This window comes from Melampsora larici-populina, assembly GCF_000204055.1.
Source record: "Melampsora larici-populina 98AG31 unplaced genomic scaffold MELLAscaffold_34, whole genome shotgun sequence".
Lineage (NCBI taxonomy): Eukaryota > Fungi > Basidiomycota > Pucciniomycetes > Pucciniales > Melampsoraceae > Melampsora > Melampsora laricis-populina.
Genome location: NW_006768798.1, coordinates 646796 through 673192, shown reverse-complemented (window position 1 = coordinate 673192; position 26397 = coordinate 646796). Strand labels below are relative to the sequence as shown.

The 26397-nt window shown below is 44.4% G+C and overlaps 8 protein-coding genes across 8 annotated transcripts; 4 read left to right on the top strand and 4 right to left on the bottom strand.

Moving 5' to 3' along the window:
• Positions 1 to 4229: 4229 nt before the first annotated feature.
• Positions 4230 to 4762, bottom strand: MELLADRAFT_90030 (uncharacterized protein; the record flags this gene model as incomplete). The annotated part of the gene is made up of 3 exons (XM_007413008.1): positions 4230 to 4474; positions 4592 to 4615; positions 4738 to 4762. 3 exons carry the CDS (start codon positions 4760 to 4762, stop codon positions 4230 to 4232), a joined length of 294 nt encoding a protein of 97 aa, XP_007413070.1.
• Positions 4763 to 6765: 2003 nt separating this feature from the next.
• On the bottom strand, positions 6766 to 7917 carry MELLADRAFT_109150 (uncharacterized protein; the record flags this gene model as incomplete). Its single annotated transcript, XM_007413007.1, has 3 exons — positions 6766 to 7415; positions 7494 to 7529; positions 7611 to 7917. The coding sequence occupies 3 exons, from the start codon at positions 7915 to 7917 to the stop codon at positions 6766 to 6768; spliced, it is 993 nt and encodes a 330-aa protein (XP_007413069.1).
• Positions 7918 to 8879: 962 nt separating this feature from the next.
• On the bottom strand, positions 8880 to 10466 carry MELLADRAFT_78534 (uncharacterized protein; the record flags this gene model as incomplete). The annotated part of the gene is made up of 6 exons (XM_007413006.1): positions 8880 to 9605; positions 9706 to 9749; positions 9841 to 9858; positions 9930 to 10042; positions 10157 to 10275; positions 10359 to 10466. The coding sequence occupies 6 exons, from the start codon at positions 10425 to 10427 to the stop codon at positions 9063 to 9065; spliced, it is 906 nt and encodes a 301-aa protein (XP_007413068.1).
• Positions 10467 to 10683: 217 nt separating this feature from the next.
• On the top strand, positions 10684 to 13041 carry MELLADRAFT_90027 (uncharacterized protein; the record flags this gene model as incomplete). Its single annotated transcript, XM_007413057.1, has 6 exons — positions 10684 to 10810; positions 10877 to 10912; positions 10965 to 11109; positions 11194 to 11668; positions 11743 to 12309; positions 12379 to 13041. The coding sequence occupies 6 exons, from the start codon at positions 10684 to 10686 to the stop codon at positions 13039 to 13041; spliced, it is 2013 nt and encodes a 670-aa protein (XP_007413119.1).
• A 341-nt stretch (positions 13042 to 13382) lies between these two features.
• Positions 13383 to 14030, bottom strand: MELLADRAFT_65468 (uncharacterized protein; the record flags this gene model as incomplete). The annotated part of the gene is made up of 1 exon (XM_007413005.1): positions 13383 to 14030. One exon carries the CDS (start codon positions 14028 to 14030, stop codon positions 13383 to 13385), a length of 648 nt encoding a protein of 215 aa, XP_007413067.1.
• Positions 14031 to 16900: 2870 nt separating this feature from the next.
• Positions 16901 to 18864, top strand: MELLADRAFT_90026 (uncharacterized protein; the record flags this gene model as incomplete). Its single annotated transcript, XM_007413058.1, has 5 exons — positions 16901 to 17493; positions 17537 to 17651; positions 17977 to 18019; positions 18101 to 18612; positions 18793 to 18864. The coding sequence occupies 5 exons, from the start codon at positions 16901 to 16903 to the stop codon at positions 18862 to 18864; spliced, it is 1335 nt and encodes a 444-aa protein (XP_007413120.1).
• A 3805-nt stretch (positions 18865 to 22669) lies between these two features.
• On the top strand, positions 22670 to 24282 carry MELLADRAFT_90025 (uncharacterized protein; the record flags this gene model as incomplete). The annotated part of the gene is made up of 8 exons (XM_007413059.1): positions 22670 to 22727; positions 22796 to 22887; positions 22953 to 23315; positions 23449 to 23565; positions 23625 to 23771; positions 23840 to 23905; positions 24035 to 24085; positions 24157 to 24282. The coding sequence occupies 8 exons, from the start codon at positions 22670 to 22672 to the stop codon at positions 24280 to 24282; spliced, it is 1020 nt and encodes a 339-aa protein (XP_007413121.1).
• A 1182-nt stretch (positions 24283 to 25464) lies between these two features.
• On the top strand, positions 25465 to 25805 carry MELLADRAFT_90024 (uncharacterized protein; the record flags this gene model as incomplete). The annotated part of the gene is made up of 2 exons (XM_007413060.1): positions 25465 to 25590; positions 25686 to 25805. 2 exons carry the CDS (start codon positions 25465 to 25467, stop codon positions 25803 to 25805), a joined length of 246 nt encoding a protein of 81 aa, XP_007413122.1.
• Positions 25806 to 26397: the final 592 nt, after the last annotated feature.

The window sequence follows — 26397 nt, the reverse complement described above, 5'->3', positions numbered from 1 at the left end:
TCAGATTATGCCGGATGTCCAACAACTCGACGGTCGACCTCAGGTTATATTTCGAAAATAGGTAATGGCTGTGTTAGCTGGCGTTCTAGGAAGCAACCTTCTGTTTCAACACCATCCACCGAAGCTGAATATAGAGCTGCATATGAGGCTGCTCAGGAAACAGTCTTTTTACAAAGAATTATGAATGACTTAGGATGTCCTCAAGAAGGTGGAACTACGTTTTTATGTGACAATCAAAGCTCCCTTGCCTTACAGAAGAATCCGCTTTTCAAAGACCGATCAAAACATTTTCAAGTTCATTTCCACTGGATCAGAGAGCAAGTTGATGCTGGTCTTATTACTCCAACATACATTCCTACTAAAGAAATGCTGGCGGATGTGTGCACTAAGGCGCTTCCTTGACCTCAACATGAATATCTTACAAGATTAATTAGATCATAGAATGTTAACATTGAGGGGGGGTATTGAAGTAGTTATTTTCTCTGTTTTATTTACACTGCTAACATCCTATTTTATATTCCGCTTTGAGCCTACATAGTCTGTTCCAAGTTGTTCCGTTACCATTCCATGTTAGAACTCCGTATCCTTTCATCCCAATGCGGCGAATGATACTCACAATCACTATCATTTAGCAAACCTATGTCTAGAAAGATTTCTCACTATAAAGAACAGTTGTTTGCGTGTTTACTTTATTTTTCTTCACTCAAACTTCTTTTCTCTTTACGTGTGCCACCTTACAACAGGTGCTTATCTTTCTGCTCACTTATTAGTGACTCCAGCCACTGCGCTTTCCTTCATCACTAATAACGTGATTCTTTACCAGGTCTGCTTACTGTTCTATGTTATCACTGATTGTAGTTCGTGCTCATGGGAATGTTATACTCAAACTTCTTTTCTCTTTGCGTGTGCCACCTTACAACAGGTGCTTATCTTTCTGCTCACTTATTAGTGACTCCAGCCACTGCGCTTTCCTTCATCACTAATAACGTGATTCTTTACCAGTCACCTGGCTTTCCTACTTTATTACATTCCTTAGCAAAGAAGCCTGAGGGAGGGCTGTGCCATCTGCTCACTATATCTCAGCCCCTTAACTGATTGTCAGTGGCATGCCTTGGAGCCTGTTGATCTGGGAATTTGGACATATGAGTATGTGGTGACTCATGAACTGATTCTGAGTTCTCATCTGAGAGACTGAGCTCAAAGAATGCTCATCCAAGATGGAAATGAGCATTCTCCAACAATGTACAGCAAAATTTGAGCACAGCAACCTGAACACCTGAGCACTACCAAAATCCTCAATTGAAGGAGCCTAAAAGAGAAACAATCTTTTTTGGAAAATTCAGGAAAGTGTACATCCTGCAGAGGACTGCAACAGTGCTGTGGTTGTGCTGTGGTCAAAGTGACCTGAACCATCCCGGTGGTATAGCCAGGCCACCACCGTGGGTTCACTACAGTTTCACTGGGCCTCAATTGCAGTGAGGAGACCGCAGGGATAACCCAATTTGACATATGTTTGTCTTATTATTACAAGTCCTTTTCTGCTTATTTCACTTGATATCAATTTAATATGCTTTTTTTTACCAATATATATGTCCCAGGTACCATCTTGTGTTCTCTTTTTAGGCATTTTGCTGAGCCTGCGACCTGCTGCAATTCCACTTGCTGCAACAGTGGCTGACGGAGCGTGGCAATTTTTCCAGCTGTGCCATCTTTGCAATCACATTTTATTCACTGTAACAAAACTGCAATGAGTTTTCATGATGCTGCGGTGAATTTCTGCACTATTATTGTGAAGGCAGTGTGGTGGTGCGCTGCACAGCATTTGTATGTTGCTGCAAGGCATAACAGTGTTGAAGTTATTATGTGTGCTACTCAACTATGTCACAAATCTCCTATGTCATCATAGTTATATTTCATCTCTTTCATCACATGTCACATGTTTGTTTCATTTATATACCTGAGCAGCTGATGGATGGATTGTTCTTCACCTATTCAATCCATCCATCTTAGGTACAGACCATTCTCTCATAGACCTTGAGTCTATTTGGTACTGACCATAGCTGTTCAGGTTTGTAGTCTCTTCTGTTCTTCTTTTTCTTTTTGTTTTTGTTTCACTTCAACTTCATATAGAACTAACACTGCAAAAATAATGTATTTTTCCAAGGTGAAAAATCTCATAGACCTTGAGTCTATTTGGTACTGACCATAGCTGTTCAGGTTTGTAGTCTCTTCTGTTCTTCTTTTTCTTTTTGTTTTTGTTTCACTTCAACTTCATATAGAACTAATTACATCAAGTTGTAAATGAAACCATCTATTCAATCCATCCATCTTAGGTACAGACCATTCTCTCATAGACCTTGAGTCTATTTGGTACTGACCATAGCTGTTCAGATTGATTTGCTTTACAGCAACAGACAGTTCTCATCTACAGAATCTTAATAAGTAGATGAATGCAAGATAATTGTGTATACAGAAGCACATGCAGTCCCAACACCTTGGTATGCGCTTTGAAATCCTTGAGGGGTTAGGGTTCTCATGGTATTTTTGTCACATGGGTTGATTTTTACAAATCCTCAGATTATGAAAATCTGTATGAGGACAGATGATTTCAGAAAACAAATTGGCATTGATCTACAATACTGTTAATGGGAATTTTACACAACTACTCTAAGAAGAAAAATGAAATTTAAAATAATACTGCACACAACCCAACTTATCAGGACTAAATTCTTGATTTTCTTTCAACAGTTTCTTGTGAGAGGCTTAGGACTGATTGGCCAGGCCACGTGGGGAACTATATAACCAAAAAATAGGCTTCATGTGGAGAGTTTTTGACCGCCTTAAAAACTACCACTTTAGCTCATCCAACCCCAATTAGCAGTTTAACTGAAGCTAGCAGTAGTATTTCTTGTGACATTTTTCTATTCAGATTTCTTAAAACTTCTCATGAGATTCCTCAATAAATTGAGTTTTTGAAAGTCAAGATTTACACACCACTCCCCCCAGATTTGTGTAGTATAACAATTACAGAAGACATGAGGCTGTATAAAGTATTTACCCAAAATTGATTTTGGGTCCCTGCTTTCTCACCAAATTTAAGCATTAAGCCCCAATTCCCTCTTCAAGGGGCCAAGCTTACAAGGTCTAGAGCACCCCACAAGAATTTGAAGTATTAATTTAGTTGATAAGTCTTGCCTATTGTATCACAACATTGGTCATCAGATAGTGACTTCTGTGAAGTTGGGAGAATAGATGCTTGAAGAAGCCGTGGCTATGCTGTTAGGAAAAAGTCCTGGGGTAACAGGTACAGACATGAGTAAAAGGCACAAGCCTCAAGTGGTTTGAAGAGCAACTAAAAAGAACAGACCTGTGCATAAAAGCAACAGGGATTGCAGGAAAAGATGAATAGGATGGCTGTAAGTAAAAGGTAAAGATAAGTTTCTTTCTGATCATGATTCATAAATACTAACCTGGTGTAACAGGTACAGACGTGAGTAGATGGCACAAGCCTCAAGTGCTTAAAAGAGCAAATAAAAAGGACAGACCTGACCACAACCTAAGTTATTAAAGAGGAAAGAAAGTGGTGAAATAAGTGAAACACTAAGACAAACCTGTGCATAAAAGCAAAAGGGATTCCAGGCAAAGATGAATAGGATGGTTGTAAGTAAAAGATAAAGATACTGTAAAAGTGATGTTGTAACCAATAAAACATATTTGTTAGGAGGATGAATCATAAGTTTAATTGAAAGAGAAAGACACTTACAGTTTATTTCTGATGAGGAAAGAAACTGAGTGGAACAATGAGTAGTATATATAAATATACAAGAACACAAAAACAAAAGACAAACATAGAAAGAAAATCTCAGGTCACATTTGACCTATTCCCAAAATAGATGAATCAAAACCAATAACCAAAACACCCTCCCCCAATCCGTACTCACAATGCCTTCATTTGTATCTTAAATGTCACACTTCTTTGTTTAATTTGATCTTCATTAATTACATACCAACACTGTGACCGGAAGTCCTTGACAAGTAAATTATTCCACTTAATAATAACTAAGTAGACTAAAATGTGGTATGTTAGATATCACAACAACTTCATCATGGTTTAGACGGCCAACCTAGTGCTAAAAAATTAGGAATAAGTCTTGCTAATTTCAAGATTCATCTTGGATGTGTCAAAATATGACCACTTGATACCATCTTAAATTACAACTTGCTGAATCCTAAATCTTGGAAATTTGGTCACCTGAATCTGTTGCAAACCGTTTATTTCCAGGTTTGGCTGTTGCAGATCTAAACCATCCTGAATATCCTGAGATCACTTGATTTCCTTTCAATTGTGGATATAAATCTGGTTTGATTGATCTTTCTTCTTTACAAACTATTAATGATTTTGATAAAAGTGTGGTTTGTTTGTAAGCTGCATGTGGTTGATTCAAATTTGAATTTGAGGTTGTGGTTGTGGTTGCTGTTCTTGAAAGTAATGAAGTAGATTGAGAATGACCATTTGACAAAACAAAAAATCAAGTAGAAGAAATCAATTTCAATCAAAAGTTCAACATTTTTAATGATAAAATGTTTATACCTCTGATTTGGAGTGGGACTATTCCTGACAATCTGATTGGTTTTTAAATGGCTCTAGATGGACCAGCTGGAGTAGTTTGTTGATCTAAACCTGCCAAAGGAAGTGTTGGTCAATCTCAATATTCATCACAAGTCTTGGTTGCTAACCTGAATCAAATACTATTAAAATCATTAAATAAGATTGGAATGCTTAGATTTTTGATAGATCAAAAGATGAATTAGTTTACCTTCTGTCTATATCATTAAGTTGAATCAATTTTTATTGACATATCATGAGTTCTTTTAAGTGAATTGGCAGTTTGTTTGTTGATTGTAGTTGAACTCATTCTTGATTTGAATATTAACCTTTGAAGTGGTTTTCAATTTGAGCATGTGAATGCTTGATGTTGAAACTTGTAATAGTATGTGTGGTTGGCGTTTGTATTTTTTGATCAAGTGATATTTTATTTACCTACAGTTTAAATGTGATCAAACTTCAGTTTCAAGTTTTGATTTTGGTCCACAATTGATCAACTGTTTTCTGACTTCATACCTTGATTGATTTGGCTTTTGATAAGCCAAGATGCTTCCAACTGGTGTTAAAAAGAATTCAACTCTGAATTCAATCAGAACCAAGGCTTGGACCAATCCCTTCAACTCCACAAAAACATCCAAAATCATCTACACCTATTATTCAATGCAACACAAAAGTTATGCACTTGACAGTGAGGCAATAAAGTGGCAAATGCAGCTGCTATGCAAATATGTACTAGAGGATGTTGTTCTTGCACAGATTAAATCTAACTTCATTGTAGGTTAGTAATCATTATTCTGATTATCCTTCACATAACTAACTAAGATTTATCTTAGAAACACATGGAGATGTCTACCCAAAACATCTTCATGGTACTAATTTGAATCAGCAAGCTCATACCAACATACAACTTTTACATTAAAATTGTGAAGATATAGAAGTCATAGTTGTGCCCAAATAATTATGCTTGTGAACTCTTTTACTGAAAGTTAATCTATAATTCCAGCGGAAAACTTACAGGCAGAAACTACGTGGGATAATGCATTGTCTAGAATGGTGAACTTTTGTATATTGTCTTTTCAAGATGGTTAGTACAAGGGTTGTAATCCAGTTTACATGGTATATGCATTGTTATGTATGAAAATTACTTCTTTGGCTATTTGAAACAATTACAACTTAACATTTCTTGTGGATTTACAATACTAGCTGAGTGGAGATTCTTGACTTGAGTGTAAACACCATAAGACTAGGCCAAAAATAGGTGTTAAGATTTGTTGTGAGGGTATAGATACAATTGAGCACAGTTTGTATATTAACATTTGGGAATCAATGCACATTGGTTTGTGGACTGCAGCCTTCGGATATTTGAGGCGGTTTGTGATTGGCCTATTGCAGGCATGGCTGCATGGTCTCTAGTAGACCAAAATATCACACCAGAGTTGTGTAATGTCTCTCAATGTGGAAACCAACTCTTTTTCACCCAGAATTCATCAACTTGCTTTCCTGCAAGTACCATATTGTGATCCACAGGCAGTCAATGGTGGGACACAAACAGAGACAAATAGCACATCCGTCATGCAACAAACCAAAAGGAGTGGCTTCAACCAAAGAACCCAACCATAAATAACACATCCCCTCTTAGCCACATGCAATATTATTGGAAGACTCAAAATGCAAAATTTAAAGGGTATTAAGTAATATCATCCAGTAAAAAGTTGATTAATCATTAGACATTTAATGAGCCTGGATTTATCATCAACCTGGAAATCTATGTGAGCACATCAGACACACGGTCACCCATACAAACAAGAAAGAAAGATGAAGTTATGGGTACTCACAAAGGGCCATACCATATAATGGGCCTGAACATTCCCTTCTTATCCCTCCCGGCCCTCTGACTGTGCTCAAGATTGCTCACCACAAGACTCTTTTCAAGGCAAAATGTTGAAGGAGGAGTTTTACAGAAAGCATAGTAGATCTTTTGTGGAAACAGATTGCAGTTGTATCTCACCTCTATGATCACTGATCACTTGCATATACTGGTGGTCATCCAGGTGCTTTGTGGAAAGAATAAAAATAACAATATTAATTGCTTTCTTATCAAATATTTTGCAAACAAGACTAATCATCAAAGGAACTGTTACAAAATTTCATTTTTCATTTTACGCATCGTCACAATCTTCTTCATCCAAGGTCGAGTTCGAAACAGTTGCTTTGGTACCAGTAGCGGCCGTAGGCACGGTTGAGTTTTCAGGGGTGGTAGAGTTAAAATCAATGGTGGTGTTGGAAAAAGTGACGCCGGAAGTGTTAGATGATGTCACGTTTGAACCTACCTTCAGGGGGGCAGTTGTATTTTTTACGGAAGAGGTTGAATTTTCAGCACTGTCGGGTGGAAGAGTAGCATTTGTGAAAGTGGAGTTACAGTCCTCGATGGTGTCGGAAAAGGTAGCGCCGGTGGTGTCAGAAGAAGTGACGTTAGGACTTGCTTCAAGGGGAGCAGTGGTGTTCGTATTGCCAGAGGTGGGGTCTTCAGGAGCTCCGGATAATAGAGTCGCATTTGTGAAAGTAGAAGTAGCAAAGTCGTCATCCGCAAACTCATCAGGGTGAGAATCAGTGTGAGTTGCGTTGGCGTTCGAAGTTGCGTTGGCGTTGGGGGTGGCATCAGAAGCGCCAATGGGCCCACCATCCATTGAAGCAGCAGGAGCACTGGATGAAGTCGAGTTGCCGCCAGCGGAAGACTCGGTTCCATCTCCTTTCACACCGCCTTTCACACCGGTATTAGCGATTCGGGTAGCAGCGTCCTCGGGTGTTGCTATCAAAAGGGAAAAAATGGTCAGCAGTCAAGACTTTCGAATAAAAGACATGAGTATTTTGCGGAGAAGAGACTTACTGCAAGTAGGAACAGATCCAGGCTTCAGTAACAAGGCTGCATATTCAACAAAAAAAGGAATTCAACATGTCAGCTAACTGTAGATGGAAAAATAGTCATGATTGGTTGAAAACTCACGTAATTCAAAACAGACAGTAGGCGGGGAACAATCAAGGCTCACATATTTGCCTGCGACACATTGAGCAAATCCACCTTGAAGACAAGCATGATCGCCTTCTTGGCAAGAGGATTGTAATGTCATTGTCGCATATTTGGCATTGAGACCTTGAGCCAGTTTTCCATTGTTGAGTAGAACATCAGCTGAGATTGCTCGTCGTTGATTATTCTTTGGACGTGCAGGCACAAGGAGAGGTCTAGCAGGCAAAGTGATGACACTGGTGACGACCATAGCAGCCAAAATGACAAAAGATTTGTTAGTGTGCATGATGATTGAAGGGCTCTAGAACAGTATTTGAGAGAATTTGGTAGTTATAGTGTAAGCGTTTATCGGTTTAATTCGTTTCTGTGTGCGATGATGCGATGAAGTGTGGAGGTGGATGAGGATACTTGATCCTGGAAGGGCTTTGAGGTCGATATTTATATATATTTTTTCATTTGTAGCGGCCGATGCAGAGCTGAGTGGAGCATTTGAAAAGCAATCGATCCCTGATGGTTGAATTCATTCCGATAGTTGGGGTTACTTATGAAGCAACAAGGGCCAAAATGTGCATTTTTTGATCGATAGCTCTGTCGGATAGGCATAAGCAGATTTCAAGTCAGCTTTTCTTTGCTGATCAAGCTGTTGAGAGGGTATCAAAAGTACCTCGCAGGGTAATAGGAGAACAAAGGTCGGTCTTGTGAATGTAACGCGTCACTCTGGTCAACAACAGTCTATCAAAAAGGACAAGGTGCATTTTTCTGATGTCAATGGTCACCCACTTTCTCATTACCTAGTAAAGAATGCGACCAGAACTGATTCCATTGTAAATCATTGAATAGTTTTTAGTCTCAAGGAGTTTCTCAATGCAAATCCAAATTCTCTGAGACTGGCGGATAGATTGGGATTTTAGACCTACAAATCCCTGCACTTATCTTGAGCAGTGTGCTCTTTGATTTCGTTCCAATAGTTTGTCTTTACTATGCCATCGCACTGAAGTTTCTCCATCAGGAATAAAGTATGATAGAATTGGAGTGCATGTTCTGTTGCCCAGTCAAAATGATGGAAGGAGAGAGGATGAAGCATCCTGCAGGGAGTCTATAGCCAAGTGGTGTTATGAGCTGTGTTGTTTGTGTTTGGGCTATGGTCATCTAGATCAAGTCTGACATGCTCAAGATTTAGTTCATTACTTTGAAGTATGCGTCCACCGAATCACACTTCTTCTAGATTTTTGGTCCTTGTCGTAGTTTATGTGGTCGTCCTTGATTGAAAAAGCTAGTAGGGTGTTAATGTTTGTTTTTTGGAAATAAATTTGAGTCACCATACTTAACAAAACGCAAAATGCAGCACCGAAGACGGTTCACAGTTTTCGACAAGAAAAGTTCAATGTTGAAAAGGATAGCGCTAATTTGGAAAGTGACTTTCATTGTATTTCAAGTTTTTGGTGCACCAGCACTCCTAATGAGGCTATGCTCATCTCCTGGACCTCCACCCACATCAGCCAGAGCCCATGACACCAGTACCGGCCAATCTTCTTGTGTGGGTGCCTTTATAGCCCCGCATGACTTATCCTTTACACCAAAGGCCAAAATCGCTACTGCAATCAGGATATCCGCAGTGAGACCAGTGATGGATGACGGCATTGAGTCGTGGTAGAATGAATGCCACCTGTAAAGCTTCGAATTCATCCACGGCACGTCCCGGTAAGTGTACACGACGTTACGGGTTACGAGATCAGGTTGATCTTGGAGGTTCAGCAGCGTCATATCCTTCAATGGCCAATGAAAGATCTCGGCAACCTCGTCCTCGTTGGCAGCCAGTCCTAGTAAAAAACCGGGTGCCGGGATAAGGAGCACATAAACAACTGGGTAGACAATGAGTAGATTCCGTGAAACGAAGGGGCTAAGAACACCCAAAAAACCGTATTGCTCCATGTTGATCAACGGCAAGCCAATCTCCTCGCTAGACTCTCGAAGCTTCCGTACCATGTTGATATCAGCTTCACGTTTGGGATCATGGGTATGGATACAATGATCTCTCATGCGAAATAAATAAACACTTTGCTTATATACTTACAGCAGTCGCTACGACAGATTCGTCCAAATCTTCTATTCGACCACCTGTGGCAAGGTTCATTTCGAGTACGGAGATGAGGTTGATTTTGTGGACTCTTTTGAGGCGGTTTGAGTTGCAAAAGGGTCAAGTAATTACCTGGTAAAGCCGTATCCCCTAAGCATAGAAAACGAACGTAAGCCCCCATTCAACTCATTCAAATGTGGATGTAGTGACCATATCCTGACCTGGATGAGACCTTAAGCGGCTAGAGCGAGTGGTCAAGGTCACTGACAACCCACCCAGGGAATTGACATGAAGCAAAACTAACACAGCTGCGACTCGTCTTCGCGGCATCATCCTGTGGTGGATCGTAGAGATGAGAACAATCCATGAAATTTGGAAAGAAGGCTGATAGAGCTCCTTGCACAACTTCCGAACCCTTGATTAAAAGTATGCCTTGAAAGTAACATACGTCAAATCCACAGGAGTCTTGGGTAACCTAGAAAGTCGCTCAAGCGCTTCCACGGTCTCGCGGGTCGGCGGAGGCCTGATGCTGGATAAATCTAAGCCTCCATTCGGTTGATGGCATAGCTTAAAGTAAAGCAGTAAGTCCAAAAGGTTAAGGACTGCTACTGCATATATGAAGAAACAATCATATATTCCTGCTGACGCACATCCTCGCCAAAAGGTTCTCCTGATCGTTCCTGCAACATTTCTTCTAGGTCGAGGGGATCAGATGCCATAGAGCGATATTTTGTAACTTATTGGTGGAGAAAGATTTGTAAGGCGGTTAAATGGATCCAAGGGAAGAGCTGGGCTGACGTCAGAGTTTAATAATCACAAAATACCCGGTGGCTCTGATGTATCGCTCGGGCTTCTGTACCGATCCACCGTGGGCAAAAGCCCGTCGCAACCACGGTTGCGACAGTCTGTCGCTGTATTGACCCCGGGTTGTTACATACACCACGGGAGGGTCTTTACCGGCTTTTGCGCTGCGACATGAGCTTCGGGTTTGCGACATCTGTCAATCGCACCACTTCAAACCAAATTCATCCACGATATCGTAGGCTATTTGATTTTTGGACCCATCAGGACCCAACAGGGGTCTTGTTCAATTCTCCGAAATGTCAGAAATCTTTCATCTGGCTGATCCAGGCTGATCCAGGCTAATTATCCTCCTTTGTCTTCTCAGTCACACGTTTGAACCGGACCAGACTAGCCCCTGAAGGTTGGGTTCAATGATCATCTGCCATTTGACAAGATCCTGAACATACGCTGAGCAATGTCAAACCCCCTTTCTTTCACCAGGCAACAAAGGATACCAAGCCGGATTGGGAATAAGCTGTGTATTACCTCATCAAATCTACCAAAAACCCTTGGCCATGGCGAGTATAAAGAGGCCAATACTTTGGCACCAGAGATTTCGTCAACCCACATCTTTCTAAGCTTCTATTATTCTTTTACTACATCACATCACAAATTCTAAAGCTTTGATTTAATTCTATCTAGTGCTTTTTTTATCATGCAAGCCCAAGAAAACCAGACTGGAAACATGGAAGCTGAAGACGAGATTCAAAACACCCAAGACGCTTCCGCACCCGTCACCAATGCAGCTGTAGCAGCCCTTGTCTCCGATAGCCTGAAGCAACAAGCTGCCCAGTTCGAAGCCATCATCAATGGCCTCCGAACCCAACTCAACGACTTCAAAGATCTCGGGAACCAATCTGGGCGTAAACAGAATGCCACCCCCAAATCAGCCACTCCCAAATCAACTCCAGACACCTCCTCTACTCGTAACCGCATGAAACCCACACCTTCATCATCTCGGAATTCTTATTCAACACCTACGCCATCGAGCAAAGCTCCTCGAAAGTCTAAAACTCCTTCTACACCTAATGAGGCTCCAGCACCTTCACCTTCACGTAAACGCCACCCACTTCAGCTGATAGGATCAGAAACTCCTGCGGATTACAAAACGACAAGGGTATGTTGCATCAATTTTGTTTGATTTGTTCCAAAAAACTTACTAACTTACCGTCCTAATGATTTGAATAACAGGACGCCTTATACATTCACATCAAGATGCTCTGGGGTTTATTCAAAGCCCACGATGTTCCCCCTCCGCCCGATCCCAGCCTCTTGAAGGAACTTTATGCTCGCTTCAGTTCTGCCGAACAGGTCGAGGCTGCCATCACCGACCCTCACAGTTGCGACTTGGTGGCTCAAAATGACATACTCACTTTGAGGTCATTGAAAGCCGGTGGTGGAAAAATAGGCCGAGGTATGGCCAATCTAGATGAAACTTACATACTTTACATTCATGGGGTCTTGGCAAAAGTGGGTATTCGTGTTTGGTGTCCCGACCTCAATGATTCCGTCGATTCGCTTTACAATTCAGCTTGCCGAATTACTGCGCTTGGTACTTTTCGCCAACTTATGGCAACCGGAGCTTACGACCATGCCAATGTCAATCCGAACTACGTCAATGCTATGTCTCGCTTCATCACTACCTACAACCATTATGTCCATTATCTCGTTGCAAACAGATCCAAGATCGAGGCGAAGGAAGCTGGAAAATCTCAAGCAGACGGTGCGAGAAAGTGTATTCAGAAACGTAGAGAACAGGTGAGTACATTGTCTAGATATCCCACTGGTCTACCTCGTTGAACTAACTGTTGTGCATCAATGTTGTAGCTTTGTGAACTTCGAATGTCATTCCTCAATGGACCGAATCGAAAGAGTTTTCCTCCGCGCTACCGAAAGATTTGTGAGAAAGTCCTTGCACACAGCGACGATGAGGAGGTCCCTGGTAAACCCTACCTTGTCATCAAGACTCTGCCTTACCGATCGAAAAATGCTAGTAAATTCTTCAGAAGACTCGACATTGAGATGAAGAAAGCGGCCGAAATTGCGGGAGAAACTTTTCATAAGAAGCCACGTCGTTTGCCCTCCAAACCAGTCCCTTCCATTTTCAAAAAGGCGCCAAAAAACTTACCGATTGACTTCTACGACCCCAAGTGGTATCACTCGCTTCACCCAGGTCAACAACGCCTGGTGGCCAAACAAGATCAAGTGGCTTTGTTGCCTGATGCAGCTGAGTCTCTCTGTCCACAACGCCATCCTGACGAAAAACTTGGAGATGCCGCGTTCAATGACAAGTATTTAGACATCTTATCTATCCCATATGTGCCAGATGATGATCATGAGGATGAAGCTGATTATGTGGGTGATGATGATGTTGATCTGGGTGATGATGAGGATTTGGAAGACGAAAATATGGACTCTGATGACGAATCGGATTTTCTTTCTGATGGTGATTTTGGCAATTTGTATGACGATGATGAAGACGCTGCTTGAGGACAGATATGAGTTCTGTTTGTTGTTGACTGTATTTTCTTGAATCTCCTCAGTTTGTGCGTTATGAATCTTGTTCAGTTTTTAATTTGCGAAGTCGTTTTTTTTCAATTTGTTCTTGTCTCTCTTTTTCAATTTGCGAAATCGTTGTGTGGCAAAACATGTGCAGAACTTTCTTTTTTCAATTTGAAACGTAGTTATGTGGCTCAAATTGGTCTGGTCAATCGATGAACACTCACAATTAAATTGAGTAACAGCGTGTGAATGTCATTTCACAAGAATTAGCCTTACTGACTAAGTACAAAACAAGAAGTATTACAAAATGAAAAGAAATAGAAATAGTGTCACAAATCTGCGTATTGTGATCTCTTGTCACAGGGACGCAAAACAATTCCTCCTTCTGCAATACCAAAAGTATTGTTTGGTAAAAGCCTGTACGCAGCAACAACCGAAACTTGGGCTGGAGATATAAAGATGGCAGTGTCTTTAGTTTGACCTATGACACATTTGAGTAGATGTACAATGTATCGGAAGTGTTTGGAGGGAGACGTTCGATCTTTGAAAAATATATCTTCAATTGGATTGGCAAGAAATCTTGCTTCGTGACCACCTGTCGGATTCTGGATGATATAGATCTGCCGTATCATAGCGTAATGTGATTTTCCATCCTTTCTGTACTTGATCACGTTGTTTGGTTTGAGAACCGAGACAGACACATGTTCGGATACCTTCCAACTTGATTTAGTCACTACTTGAGGACGGAGAACTTGCGAGTTTGGTGGATGAGGAAGGTGGCGATGATGGCGAACATGGGGAGAAGTTAGCCGCATCTCTGCAAGTAACCTATCATAATCTTCATCCCGCAGTACTATCCGCTTTCCAGTGAACAATGAGCCTGGACGCTTTGAATCGGATGTCAGAAGGTCGTCAATTGGATGATTTGCAGTGAGTCTTTGTAGCTGTCCAAATCGACGCATCATGGTTTTGTCCATTTCGGCTGAGACAAATCCAAACACGTGGTTAGCCAACTTTATCGAACAGATAAGTAAGTGGAGACACAAACTCACCTAAGTGTGTGTTTGTCTCGATGTTTTGCAATGTACCAATTAATCGCTCACCAGCAAACTCAGCAATTTGATTTAAAGGTCCCCAGCGCCTAAGCATTTCAGGAATATGAAGAGCATAATGGTGGTTTAGAACGACTACAAGGTCTTTAAAAATCTTAACCGAATTTTCGTGATATCTCTTGTAGAAGAACTCAAACGCCTCTGCATCCTTTTTTGCAACTGATTTTGCACAGACAATATACGTGCATTGGCACAAATTGGCAATGTTAAGCAAAATCCGACCTCGATTTGAATCCACCGGAATGTTTTCAATGTCAAAAACAAAGATATCAAGTATGATCAGCGGGATGACGTAGGCAAACAAGCTATGCCATTGAGCCGCTTTCAGTTTGCCATGCTTAGATTCGCCCAAGTTAGGAGGTAATTGTGTGATGCCGCTTGGTAATACAATGTCTTTCATAAGTTTTCGAAATGATGTTATGTTTCCTTCTGAAAAAAGACCACCATTCCATCCGGCATGGAGTTCTTCATCTTCTTCATAACCAAATTCTCCATCATCCGAGTCGTTATAATCTACTTGATCACATACATTCCCCATGCCCTCTTCATAGACCATTCGCTGTGCTGGTCGGTCCAAGAATTCTATCGCTGATCTTCTACGTTTTGCCTTGGCTCTGTCGTCCCTGTTGGGGGATACAAAACCCCATCGGAATCGAAAATGTTGGTGTAAGACACCTTCATACCAGTTGTGCATCATTCCCAGGGGGAGATCAAGCACGGGATCGCGGTAAAGAAGCCGATTAAATTCGGACCAGCGGACACCGGTGTTCTTGAGTATCTCGGTTTTTTCATTTAAAGTCGTCGCGCGTTTACTAGATTTTGAAATTTCAATCACTTCTTCTTTGACCCGTTGTTTTCCAAGCACCATTTTAGCCATGACATTTGAATGAATCGAACACCAACAGCAGAAGTAAAACGCAGCGTGGGATGCGAAACCTGCTACTTTGTGCATCCCAACTGTGTCACCCAGTAGAGTTAGCAGCTTCACACGTACAAGTCGGCCGTCAGGATAGCGGCTTGTTGATATCTTGATTCCTTTTTCGAGTTCCAGAAGTTCATCGACCGGGCCTTCAAGGACATGAGAAATGGTTGACATATCAGGAGCATTCGGACCGGGCGTAATACCAGCTACACATGTATTAGCAATCAAGTTCCTGTGTTTTGGGCTGAGGTTAAGGCAGTTGTACGAGAGGACCCCCAAAGATTTCTGTTTGCCAGATTGCCGGTTACCACGAGGATTAAACCAGTCAATGAATAGGGAGAACACGAGATTGAGGGCGGGCGTTTCAGCTGAATCTTCGCCAGGACCTTCAGGATTGGGCCAGTAAATTTCGTCAAAAGCTGGAGATTGTTGTATGTCCGATATTTCTTCTGAGCTTTTTGAATGTAAAATTTCCTGCTTCCAGGTCTCAATATGATCCTCAATCCAATCCTTCTTCAAAAGCCATCCAAGCCATGAAACCAGAGTTTGCGTGACATATACGCTTCGAGGAATTCCGATTTGAGATGGTGGCATTTGAGCTTGGTCTCTTTGTATCGGATGAGATTGACCCTTGTCGCTGATACCTCGATACATAGTCTTCAAGTTAAACAATTCTTCATTGCAAGTATTAGCTCTTGCAGTCTTCTTATAAGTACAAGTCCAAGGAGCTTCAGTAAGTCGATACAAGGTGAAGCATTTTGAACAGCAGACACGTTCGTGCAATTCCGGTGTGATATCCAATCGTTTGATTATTGTTCGAGCATCTTTAGGTACGAGTTCGTGTGGATCCCCAGTAATAATACCGTAGATTTCGCGGTCCTTTTTCTCCTCGTCGCGAGCAGCGGCTATGATTTCCAGGATAAAATTACGTGCTTTCTGGCAGTTGACACGACTGAGTCCACAATATACATGTAGCCATCCAAGAAAGATACATAGAATGGCAGCAGCTGATAGATCATAAGGTGCAATAGAATTTGAGATCAGTCGTTTTGCACACTGGAGAGAAGTGAAAAGACCTTCTTACTTGTCATCGAATCATCAGGAGCCCACTCTTGTGTGACGTGGTCAGGTTTAACCTCTGGTGTAGCTATCGTATTTGGCTCGTGGTCACTTTCAGATGATTTGTCAGTGTTCATCAATTTGAGGTCCTGCTTGTGGTGCTGCATTCGAATTTGACAAGATTTCCATTGGCCATGGACAGATTGACCATTCTCATCGGAGCAGGTCGATTTGATGCATTTTGAGCACGTACAAAGGAGCATGATTGATAAAGCTTCTTGATTTGGGCTGTTGTGTGAGTGACAGTATGACGAAATTGAATGAAAACGATAGGATATGACAGGATCTGGTGGATGAATTTGGTTTGAAGTGGTGCGGTTGACAGATGTCGCAAACCCAAAGCTCATGTCGCAGCGCAAAAGCCGGTGTCGCATGCCAAATATACATATGTAACAACCCGGGGTCAATACAGCGACAGACTGTCGCAACCGTGGTTGCGACGGGCTTTTGCCCACGGTGCGAGCATCATGTACGATTAAGGCTGCGACCCGGCCCTGGACCCGGGAGACCCGGACTGCCCGACCTCTTTACTTCGCGAGGCAGGGCTTTGGTTCTCTCTTAGCGTCATTGTTTGTAACGCCTTGATGAAACTTGTTTCGTATATAATGTTCTCTATTCTTCTCTAAACTTGTGTTTCTTCTCTATTGTCACAAACGTGTCTGATGAATTTGGTTTGAAGTGGTGCAGTTGACAGATGTCGCAAACCCGAAGCTCATGTCGCAGCGCAAAAGCCGGTGTCGCATGCCAAATATACATATGTAACAACCCGGGGTCAATACAGCGACAGACTGTCGCAACCGTGGTTGCGACGGGCTTTTGCCCACGGTGCGAGCATCATGTACGATTAAGGCTGCGACCCGGCCCTGGACCCGGGAGACCCGGACTGCCCGACCTCTTTACTTCGCGAGGCAGGGCTTTGGCCGAGGCTTCTGAAACCTACACCACGGGGGGACTCTGGGTCGTCAGGTGGTCCCATCATGGTCGAGGCGTCAAGCGACCTCTCCGCCGCCGCGGGTTCAGCCCGGGGCACGCCTGTGCCAGCAGGGAGGCGGTCAGCCCCCTGGGGCGCAGCGAACAGTATGCCCCGCCTAGAGCCAGACTGCACCTCGCCCCGGGCGCTTACCTCGGCGGTCCAGTGCTCACCACCCCATCTTTCAGTCTTGGTCCCGTCGAGGGGCCACTTCCTGCCTCTCCCTCGCCGCCTCTGCCTGCCTCAGAGACCCGTGCAATCGGAAGTGGCAGCCAGCGGACGCCACACAAAAGCAGATCACACGCAAGATACCGCTCGTAAGCCCTGTACGCATGCAAGATCAGCTCCACACAAAGCGAGAACATCTCATCTCATCCGTGAGCCCACTTCTGCTGAGGCAGGCAGCGGACGCCACACGAAAGCAGAACATCGGACGCAAGATACCGCTCGTAGTCTTCGAGACGAGATTCCATACGTGAGCCCACTGGTCTGCACTTCCCCAACAATCTGCCTGTGAGGGCGGACACCTCTTGAGATCTTGAGCCTTCTTTTGTAGAGCACTCCGTCATTTCTTTGTTTTTTGTCCGTCGATCTCCTATTCTCCCTGTTGGAAAAAAGGTTGTTTGTAACGTGTGTGCCCAGGCAACCGAGGGCTCACCTCCAATTTAATTTCATTGATCATCTGACTGTTCTAAAATACCGCATTACACCAATCGTGCGAGCCTTTTATTCTGTCGACCCCCAGTTTGCAATAATCACTGACATTGTCTAAGCGTTGCAGGTCAAACATATCACACCAGGCTTTACCGTTGACAATGACACAACCTTCCCAACCCAATTCATGTAAGTTCGCAGCTTCCGCTTGGAATCTGCGCCGCCATTGCCATTCATGGGAACTGATACACTCTCCACATGCTCCTCTAGATTTCGAGTTGATGTCCACAGACCCTTCCAATCCTCAGTGGAAATGCTTGGTTTGTGTACGGCACATGCGCACCTATGGCCCACATTCAAAATCCAAGGCTCACCTCGAAGCTGTTGCACAATACGAGGCTCGTCTAGCCGGGGACCACGAGATGATACCCGGGCTCAATGAAGACGGACACTCAGCGAACCACACAGCCACCCCTCAGGACAACCCAATTGGCCTGGAACTCGACGAGGATGGTCCTCGATCCGACACATCAGATAGGCCCCCATCACCTCTTCCATGCCTCCGTGCCTTTCGCCTGGCGGAGGCTAATCAGCCCAGCGATTCAGAAACCTCTAATGTGGACGAAATGGACCTCGAGAAACTTCTCCTGGCGATTAACGCCATGGACGCCGATGAGGGGGGACCACAAGATCCGGAAAGGGACGAGGCTCTTCTTGAGGCAGACTTGCGTAATACACCATTTCAGGAGTCTTCCGCTTGGTACCCTTTCAAGAAAAAAGAGGTTCGTTTTTCGGCGTTCCGCCAACCACCCGTGACCCTGCTGAATTTTGATAGTCACTGACACAACCCCACTTCATTATTAGCACGTGGTTGCTCTATTAATCATCGGATCCACCCGAAGCATTCTATCCCGATCTCAATATCACCGAATCCGTTCAATCTTGCATATATGCGACGTTAGCCTGCCGGAGTGGGGGGCTTTACGAGCGTTGAGTACCCGCCTGAAGAAGAACCTTGGCCTTCACGTCTCTGAAAGGACGAGCCCCCATGGTACGCCGCTTTTTGGCCTAAAGGTTCAGACCATTATCACCAATGTGCGTATTCCATTTTCACACCCGCACTGGCCTAAGTGGTCGATGTCTCAAATTTATTTATTTTAAAATCGCTTGGGATTTCAGGAACTCGCGAACCCATTAGTCAGCCCGTACCTGGTCTGTCTCCCAGAACTCCCAACCAATGAGCCCATTAACCGCTTATCCCAGTCGCAAAAATGGCGCGAGGGGTTTAGCATGGACTTACGAGTGCAAATGGTCCCCTCGCGCGGGAAACACTGGTATATCTATGAACCCGTCCAGCTCTTCTCACAGGAAGTTGTGGTTCCGATTTTTTTCTTCAAAAAAAACGGGCAAATGATGGCAAAATGTCTTCGAACAACTCTTCAACAGGAGTCGCACAACCCATCTGTTTTTAATATTAACATACCCGCTGAACAGTGTTTTGACTCTGAAGAGTTCGAAACAGTTGATGTCAAGAACTTTTGGAAGATGACCTCGGACATCAAATTACCAGACAGTTCGAGCATATCCACACATTGCCGGCCTTATTTATTTCGTAGGTGTCGTTTCATCTATGTGACTGTCCCTTAGCATAGTGCCCTGCTCTGACAAGATGTTTGCCACAGAGGACGAAGGAAATGGTGGCATCCGAAAAATTCCTATCGTCAATCCCTGGCGACTCAAAGCGAATGGACGCGAAATTAAGCACATCCCCATCACCTTGTATTCCGACGATACCTCCGGCAATGTTTCCAAAAAGTGGAACAAACATATGAGCGTTTTTTTTACACTTTCCGGTTTACCGCCGAAAATGACAAACCAGGAGTATCATATACATTTCCTGGCTACGTCCAACTGTGCGTCGGCGCTGGAATTGCTTGACGAGGTTGCCAACGATATTAAGTGAGCACCTCTTTCGCAACGTGCAACCATTCGACTGCCTAACCAGTGATGTGATTTTGTTCCCAGTGACCACAGTTCCAAAGGGTTTGTTGCATACGATCACGTCACTGGAGTTGAGGTGCTTGCAATGGTGGTCGTCTTGTTCCACCTTGGAGATGGCCCCATGCACGCCGAAATCACCGACACCACCAATCCGGCTGTGACATTGACGCCGTGTCGCATTTGTGATTTGCAAGTGGGACATATGAGTGAGAAAAAAAGCGAACAGTACGTTTCTGACTTCATTGGGGTAGATTTAGATGGGGATCAGGTTCGTACTTTTGGATTGGGGTGATTTAGTAATTAACATATTATTAAATGAATAACGTGAGTTACTTATGACATTATAAATATATATTTATTCATTGATCTCATTTCACGTTACCCAAACGCGATTGGGAGGCCACCCGCGCAAGAGCTTTGAAGATTTGGTCCCTCGCGCAAGAACCACACAGCAAAAGTGCCGTTGAGGCTGAAGCACGAAAACACGGTTTCCGTGACTCCGTTTTGGACTACTTCATCAAAGTGGTGAATGAAACGCACGACTCGAACCCCTCCGAAGCGCAGAGGCTATGCGCCGATCTAAACACCCAACTCGGACCTCGTCTATTCAACCCAATGTTGAGGCTGAGAGGTGAGCTTGTTTGTAATCTATTTTCGGCGCTGCTTGACAAAATGATTGTATTTTGATTCCCAGGTTTCAATGGTCACCAAGACACACCTGTCGAGACCCTCCATGTCGTCCTTTTGAGTATTGCGAAATACCTTTTCAAGGACACCATGAAATCTTTTGGCATCCTCAAGGCGGGCTCGAAACGTTATCGCGAATTGTCGGCAAAGTGGAGGAGTGTCAACACGAAGGGCTTAAACATTCCGCCCATTCAGCCCAACCTTCTGATCCAATTCTATCAGAGCCTGGTCGGCAAAGACTTTCAGACCGTCTTGCAGACGGTGCCGTTTGTTTTCTTTGATTTCATTCCTACTAACAAACGCCACTTGTGGATATCCTTATGTCTTCTATCTTCTTACGTCTTTCAACACGAAATCACTGTTATGGACAAATACCTGCGGGATATGGAGGAGGTCATTTTGATTTTTTTCAATCAGCTGGTAAAGAACTCAGCGCAGTGGGTAAATAAACCCAAATTTCATATGCTGTGCCATTTGAAAGACTCTGTCGAACGCTTTGGACCTGCCAATTTGTACATGACTGGGAAGTTCGAAGGTTACAACGGGGTATTGCGCACTGCATCTGTTCATTCAAACAGAATGAGCCCCGGCCGTGATATAGCTAACACATTCAACAATTATCAATTAATGAGGGCGCTTCTCTCCGGGAACACTTTTTTCGATAAAGAACTGCAAGCTCGAACTTCCGCCGGGCCTCAAGTTATATCCCTGCTGAAGACCAAGCCCGAACTATCCAAGGCTATGGGGCTAGACCCAAAATCCAATCAAGCGGCGGGGATCACTGCTGGACGTAAGTGCATTTGATTTCAATGGCACATTTGATCCATTCGATTAAATTTTTTTCCGGCAGCGCAAGTGAAGGACGCCAGGGAAGTACCTCCCTATTTAGCCGGTGAGGCGCCCTTAGCCTCTTGGATTGCGCTTGCCAGTGTGACTCTGGCGAATGAACAAAGGGTGGAAGATGCAGATTTTGTGAAGGTAAGTGGGATGACTTCCTTGCCTTGAGAAACCCCGTTGTGGTCAGGGCTAAATCAGAGATTCTCAAATTCAATGTTGGTCAGCTCAAAAACGAACTCAGTGTTAGCCAGGTCATCGGCATTTGGAAGCCGGACGGCGCATCGGCAAGCAAAACTGTCATTGAACTGCAAGAGACACAGAAAGGTCCGATCTCGACGTATTACGGGATGCGCGAAATCCTGAGGACCATGCGGCGCAGATGGGTGAAAGTCAAGGTAAGGCCTCTGTGTTTGTTTGGTTCGCGGATCACGTACATGCTAACATCCGCTGCCTAAAGGACATCGATTGTATTTTGAATGTCCAACATGACTGTCACCGTTCTGGGTGCTCTGTCACCGAAAGTGGGAAGAGACGGTTGGAAAGAAGGGAAACTTCGGCCAAAATCAGCACAATTGCCCATAAGCCAACCGAATTCTTCATCCTGAACAGCGCGAGTCACTACTCAGCCGAAACGCACCGAGCCGTTGCAAATCTGACCACTCGACCCATTGCTCCGGCGGAATGGTTGGCTACCTTCCGACAGGGATTAAAAATCTGGCGATCCGTTCCGGTCAATCCACGGAAAAAAAAGGGGTCTCAAGGCAAAGACAAGGAGCAAGAACGCCCCGGCGAAGGCGACAGTGAGGAATCAGAATGAGGTTTTTGGTTTACATCTCCCAAGAAAATCCCTGTGAATTTATCTTTTCACGAGCAATGTGAGGCAGTCGGTGTGATCTATGTTCTTTGTAAAATCTGCTCCCATTCTCTTTGATTGAATTTTGAGAAATGCAAGGAATCACAATTCCTTGGTGGTGCGCTGTTAAAGCTGTGACACATTCTTTAACCACTGACCGAAGATGTAAAGCATTCCTCATATTCCCACATTCCGTTCACTCATTCCTAATAAGGCAATGAGGCGCACACTTGCGCGTCAAACGTTAAGTTTGACGCGTCTGGCCACCAGGCGGAAAGACACAATGACCAATCAGGGATCGGCTGGGACCCCCTGGCTTCACAGGGGGATATATTTTATTTGCGCGCTTCAGATCAAATAAAAGGCACTCGCGGTGGTTATCTTCATTTCAGTCCCACATCCACAATCTTGAATTTCTATTCAAAACCTTTCTTCATCCCCATCTACTTCAATCAATACCAATGTCTTCTCAGCCCAATCGTGCACAACCGTACTCATTAACTACCCCAAGGGGTCAGAGTGAGTCTTTCTTTGCTTGCATCTGAACCGTTCTGAAAGCTGCCAATCTCAAAGTTTGCATGTTTAAGGAAACCCCGTTGTTGGCACCTCAGCGAACCGCTCTGAACAGAGATCAATCCGGGGTCAAGGCGCGATGAGACCGCCACTGGCTAATGACGGTGTATGTTATTATGATCTCTCTTCTCAAAGAGGATTATAATTGATGATCCTGTGTTGATGTTTCAGGCCCACGACCGCAGTGAAGGTTCGACGGAACTTCTCTTAGCTGCCATAACAACCTTAGGTGCGAAGGTTGAGCAAGAGATGTTGCTTATGTCTGATAACTTTCGTCAAGAACTCTCGACCGTTTCAGAGAAGATTGATGATGACATTGCGAGCTTGTCTAACAAGATCAATGGGGATATGAATGCAATGGCTGACAAGATCGATCAAAACCTCATCGCTTTATCCAACAAAGTCGATCAGGTCAATGACACCGTTGAAGAGAACGCTTCTCGTCTGCCTGCCGGTGCACCTCATGGCCCACCGGCCGCTGCCACGGGACGCGCAGTATCAATTGCCGCTTGGATGTACAGCCCTGAGCTCAAAGTAAGTGGGATTTATTCGAAATTGCAAACTTTAGCCTTCAAAATTTTCCCTTTGGAGTCCCTCTCATGTCTCATGTCTCACCTCTCACTATTCGTCTTTCCTTCTTTCAAACAGACCTACAACTATTGATAAGGCCAAGGTGTATGCTATTGCCTATGAATTGGTCGCACTCCCTACGATCACCGCATATACCGCTCTGGAAACTCCAGCTGGAGACTTGATCATGAACTCTCTGTTCAACACTATCAAGGTAAGAGGGCGGCTATTCACATCCTTTTCTAATCTAACCATTTGGCCTGCCTACAACAGAAAGCAGTTAGGGACATTCCAGGAACCTGGGCTGTTGATCAACTGCCCCCTGTCGTCAATGGAAGCCAGGACGTTGCAGCTACCCAAAAGTACGCGACCTTGGTCAAGGACGCTGGCAAACACGCTCGGGAGCGGTTACACATCTTGGTCAGCCATTCTAACACTCTCCAATGGCCATTATCTTTGGCTTATCAACCGTGTGCTACGCTACCCAGGTGTTGCACAACATTAAATACAATCCTGAAGCGACGGTTCCATGCCTCAAGAAGCTCCTCCACCGTGTCAGTATGACTCTTTACAAATTCCACAGGCTGCCTGACTGCTAATGTGTGATCTTGTAATATTTGTATGTAACCTCCTTGTAGATCGCGAGACAATGCGGTAATAGCGCTGACGGCCTTGACCACCAGGCTTATTGGGTCCGCACGCCTTTGGAACTACGCCTCCGCATCGCCTACCTGGTAAGTCACCAAGCATTTCATCCTTTGTTTGTAAGGGTGATTGCTGACAAGCTGAGGGTGTGTTTCACCAGCGACGCGAGGCTGTTAGAATATTCCAATCTCTTCGAAGCGGCGGAGGCGGAGGGAATATCTGGTCGCGGGTGGACCGACAGCTTCAATTTCTGGAAGAGCAAGGCCCGCTATACACTTCCGCGTAAGTCCCGTTCTTATTCACCAAAAGGTCTGTATATAGATGCACACTCATTTGGATGATATTTGGTTCTGCAGCTTTTACAAGATGATATACAATCAAGATCGTGCGACCTTTAATAGCAAAGGCCACTTCGCCAACATTGACATTGCGGAAACTTTTGATTTACCTTCGATGCATGAGGTCAGCGACGAAATGGACCGTTTGGAACAAGCAGGAGGGGTCATGGTTCTCGAAGACTAATTCAGCACGTGAATGTGGTTCTTGGGAATTGCAATTTGTACTGTTTCATTCCTGTCAAGCGAGATCTATTATGGGATCAATTGTCTGTCAAAGGCCTTACCACTTGTAGCCCTCTTCTGTGAAATGCACAGGCTTTCATGCCTACGGCTCAGCTGTCATAATTCCCATTGAACCGGCCTGACCGCACGGCTTTGGCCAACCAATGCCGTTTGGCAGCCCCATGATCGGGCCATTTGGAGTCATTTGCGCTACCATCCAAAAAACCCGATGACGGTCTTCAGGCCTTTTCCAGACGCTTTTGACCGCCAACATTCGGTGCAGCGGCGTTTCTGGAGCACAGGTGTGCCGCCTTTAAGTCTCTCGCAAATTCGCCCACGTGACGAATTCATGAGGTCACCATTTGGGCAAGCCCGAGACCGCCAGCCCCCGCGCAGGGAAGGGCCGTCCTTGGGCCGCCGGTCAAGGCCGTCCAGTGACAGTCGAGACCCCCCCGGGGTGTAATGATAATAGGGGCAAAAGCCTCGACCGGGGCAGGCCGGCCGAGGCCGGCCGAAGTGGCCGAGGCTGTGCAGTACTTGATACTGGAGTTTTGAGCTGCTGAGGCCCCGTTTTCAACTCTATTACCATGCCGGCCAATCGGAATTCAACGACGCCTCGTGATATCCAGGCCACCGAGGAGTCAGCTAGCTCAGCATCTACTTGCTGAGCAACTGGTATTGCTCCCCTCTCCCCCAAAAACACATACCGCGCCTCGAGGCAACCCGAGTGCTCTCTGAGGTGCCCTCGGGTCAGAGCAGGGCTTGGCCCTGTCTCGAGGCCGACCCGGGACGCACGTGTCCGGGTCACAGCCTTATGTACGATGTTCACTTCATAATGTCTGCTTGCCGCCACTCTTCCATAGTTATCAATTGAACATAGTCGCTCGATTTCAACTCCACTTTCTATTATGAGCTCTGCGGAGGATCATGCTCACGAACGAACGTACCCATCGGATGATGAAGATGACCAAACTCCAGAAGATCACAGTCAATTCGAAGAAGAGAAATTGAAATGGCTGGCCGAAATTTTCGAAGTGTGTTCCTTGTTTCATAGAAATTTCCATTCGGAACATTTTGGTCCTATGCACTCCCCCATCGACGCTTTCCTCCATGGTCTGGTTGCTTTCAGTCTGGTGGCAAGTTTTTCACCAACATCAATGCCCTCAATCGATCGATCGAGAGTGCAAACTTAGTCGGAACTCAATTTGAGACAGTTCACGATCTTTGGTCAAAGTTGAGCACGCAATAACTTCATCTCTGTATCAATGACAAAACCTTTGCGGAACAACCGCTATCGATAGAGATTCGAAATTCTCAGCTGTAATGAACGCAACGAAGTTGCTGCTCTTACTAGCTGAGACCTGGAAGATCACCAACACACCGTGAATCGCCTGTTTGACTCAAGCGCTTATTCTGTACATCATTCTGAATCTTTCGATCGGACGACAGATACGAACAAGCTGTCAGCAAGTCAGCCGCCCCTTCTGGTGATCTTCCACCGGGACAACCCTTCTTTAACTCGCCCGAGCTGGTCCCAGTTGGTTCTACTAGATCTAATCACACAAAAGCGGCATCATCAGACGATCAATCTAGTGACGAACTTCCGCCAGGAGTTGCACCGGGCGGTGGGCAGACAAAATGGTGATATGAACAGCAAGTGATCTATAATGGAGTCGTACGTCAACCATCGACCAAGCTCGAATTTGAGGTATATGACAAGACGATCTCGCTCACTGACAGCGTATCATCACTTGACTTCGATGATCAGCAACCAAGAGACCTATTCGGATTAATTGCAAATTTTGCTTACTCTCCTCTCGAACTGCCATATGTGACCAAGG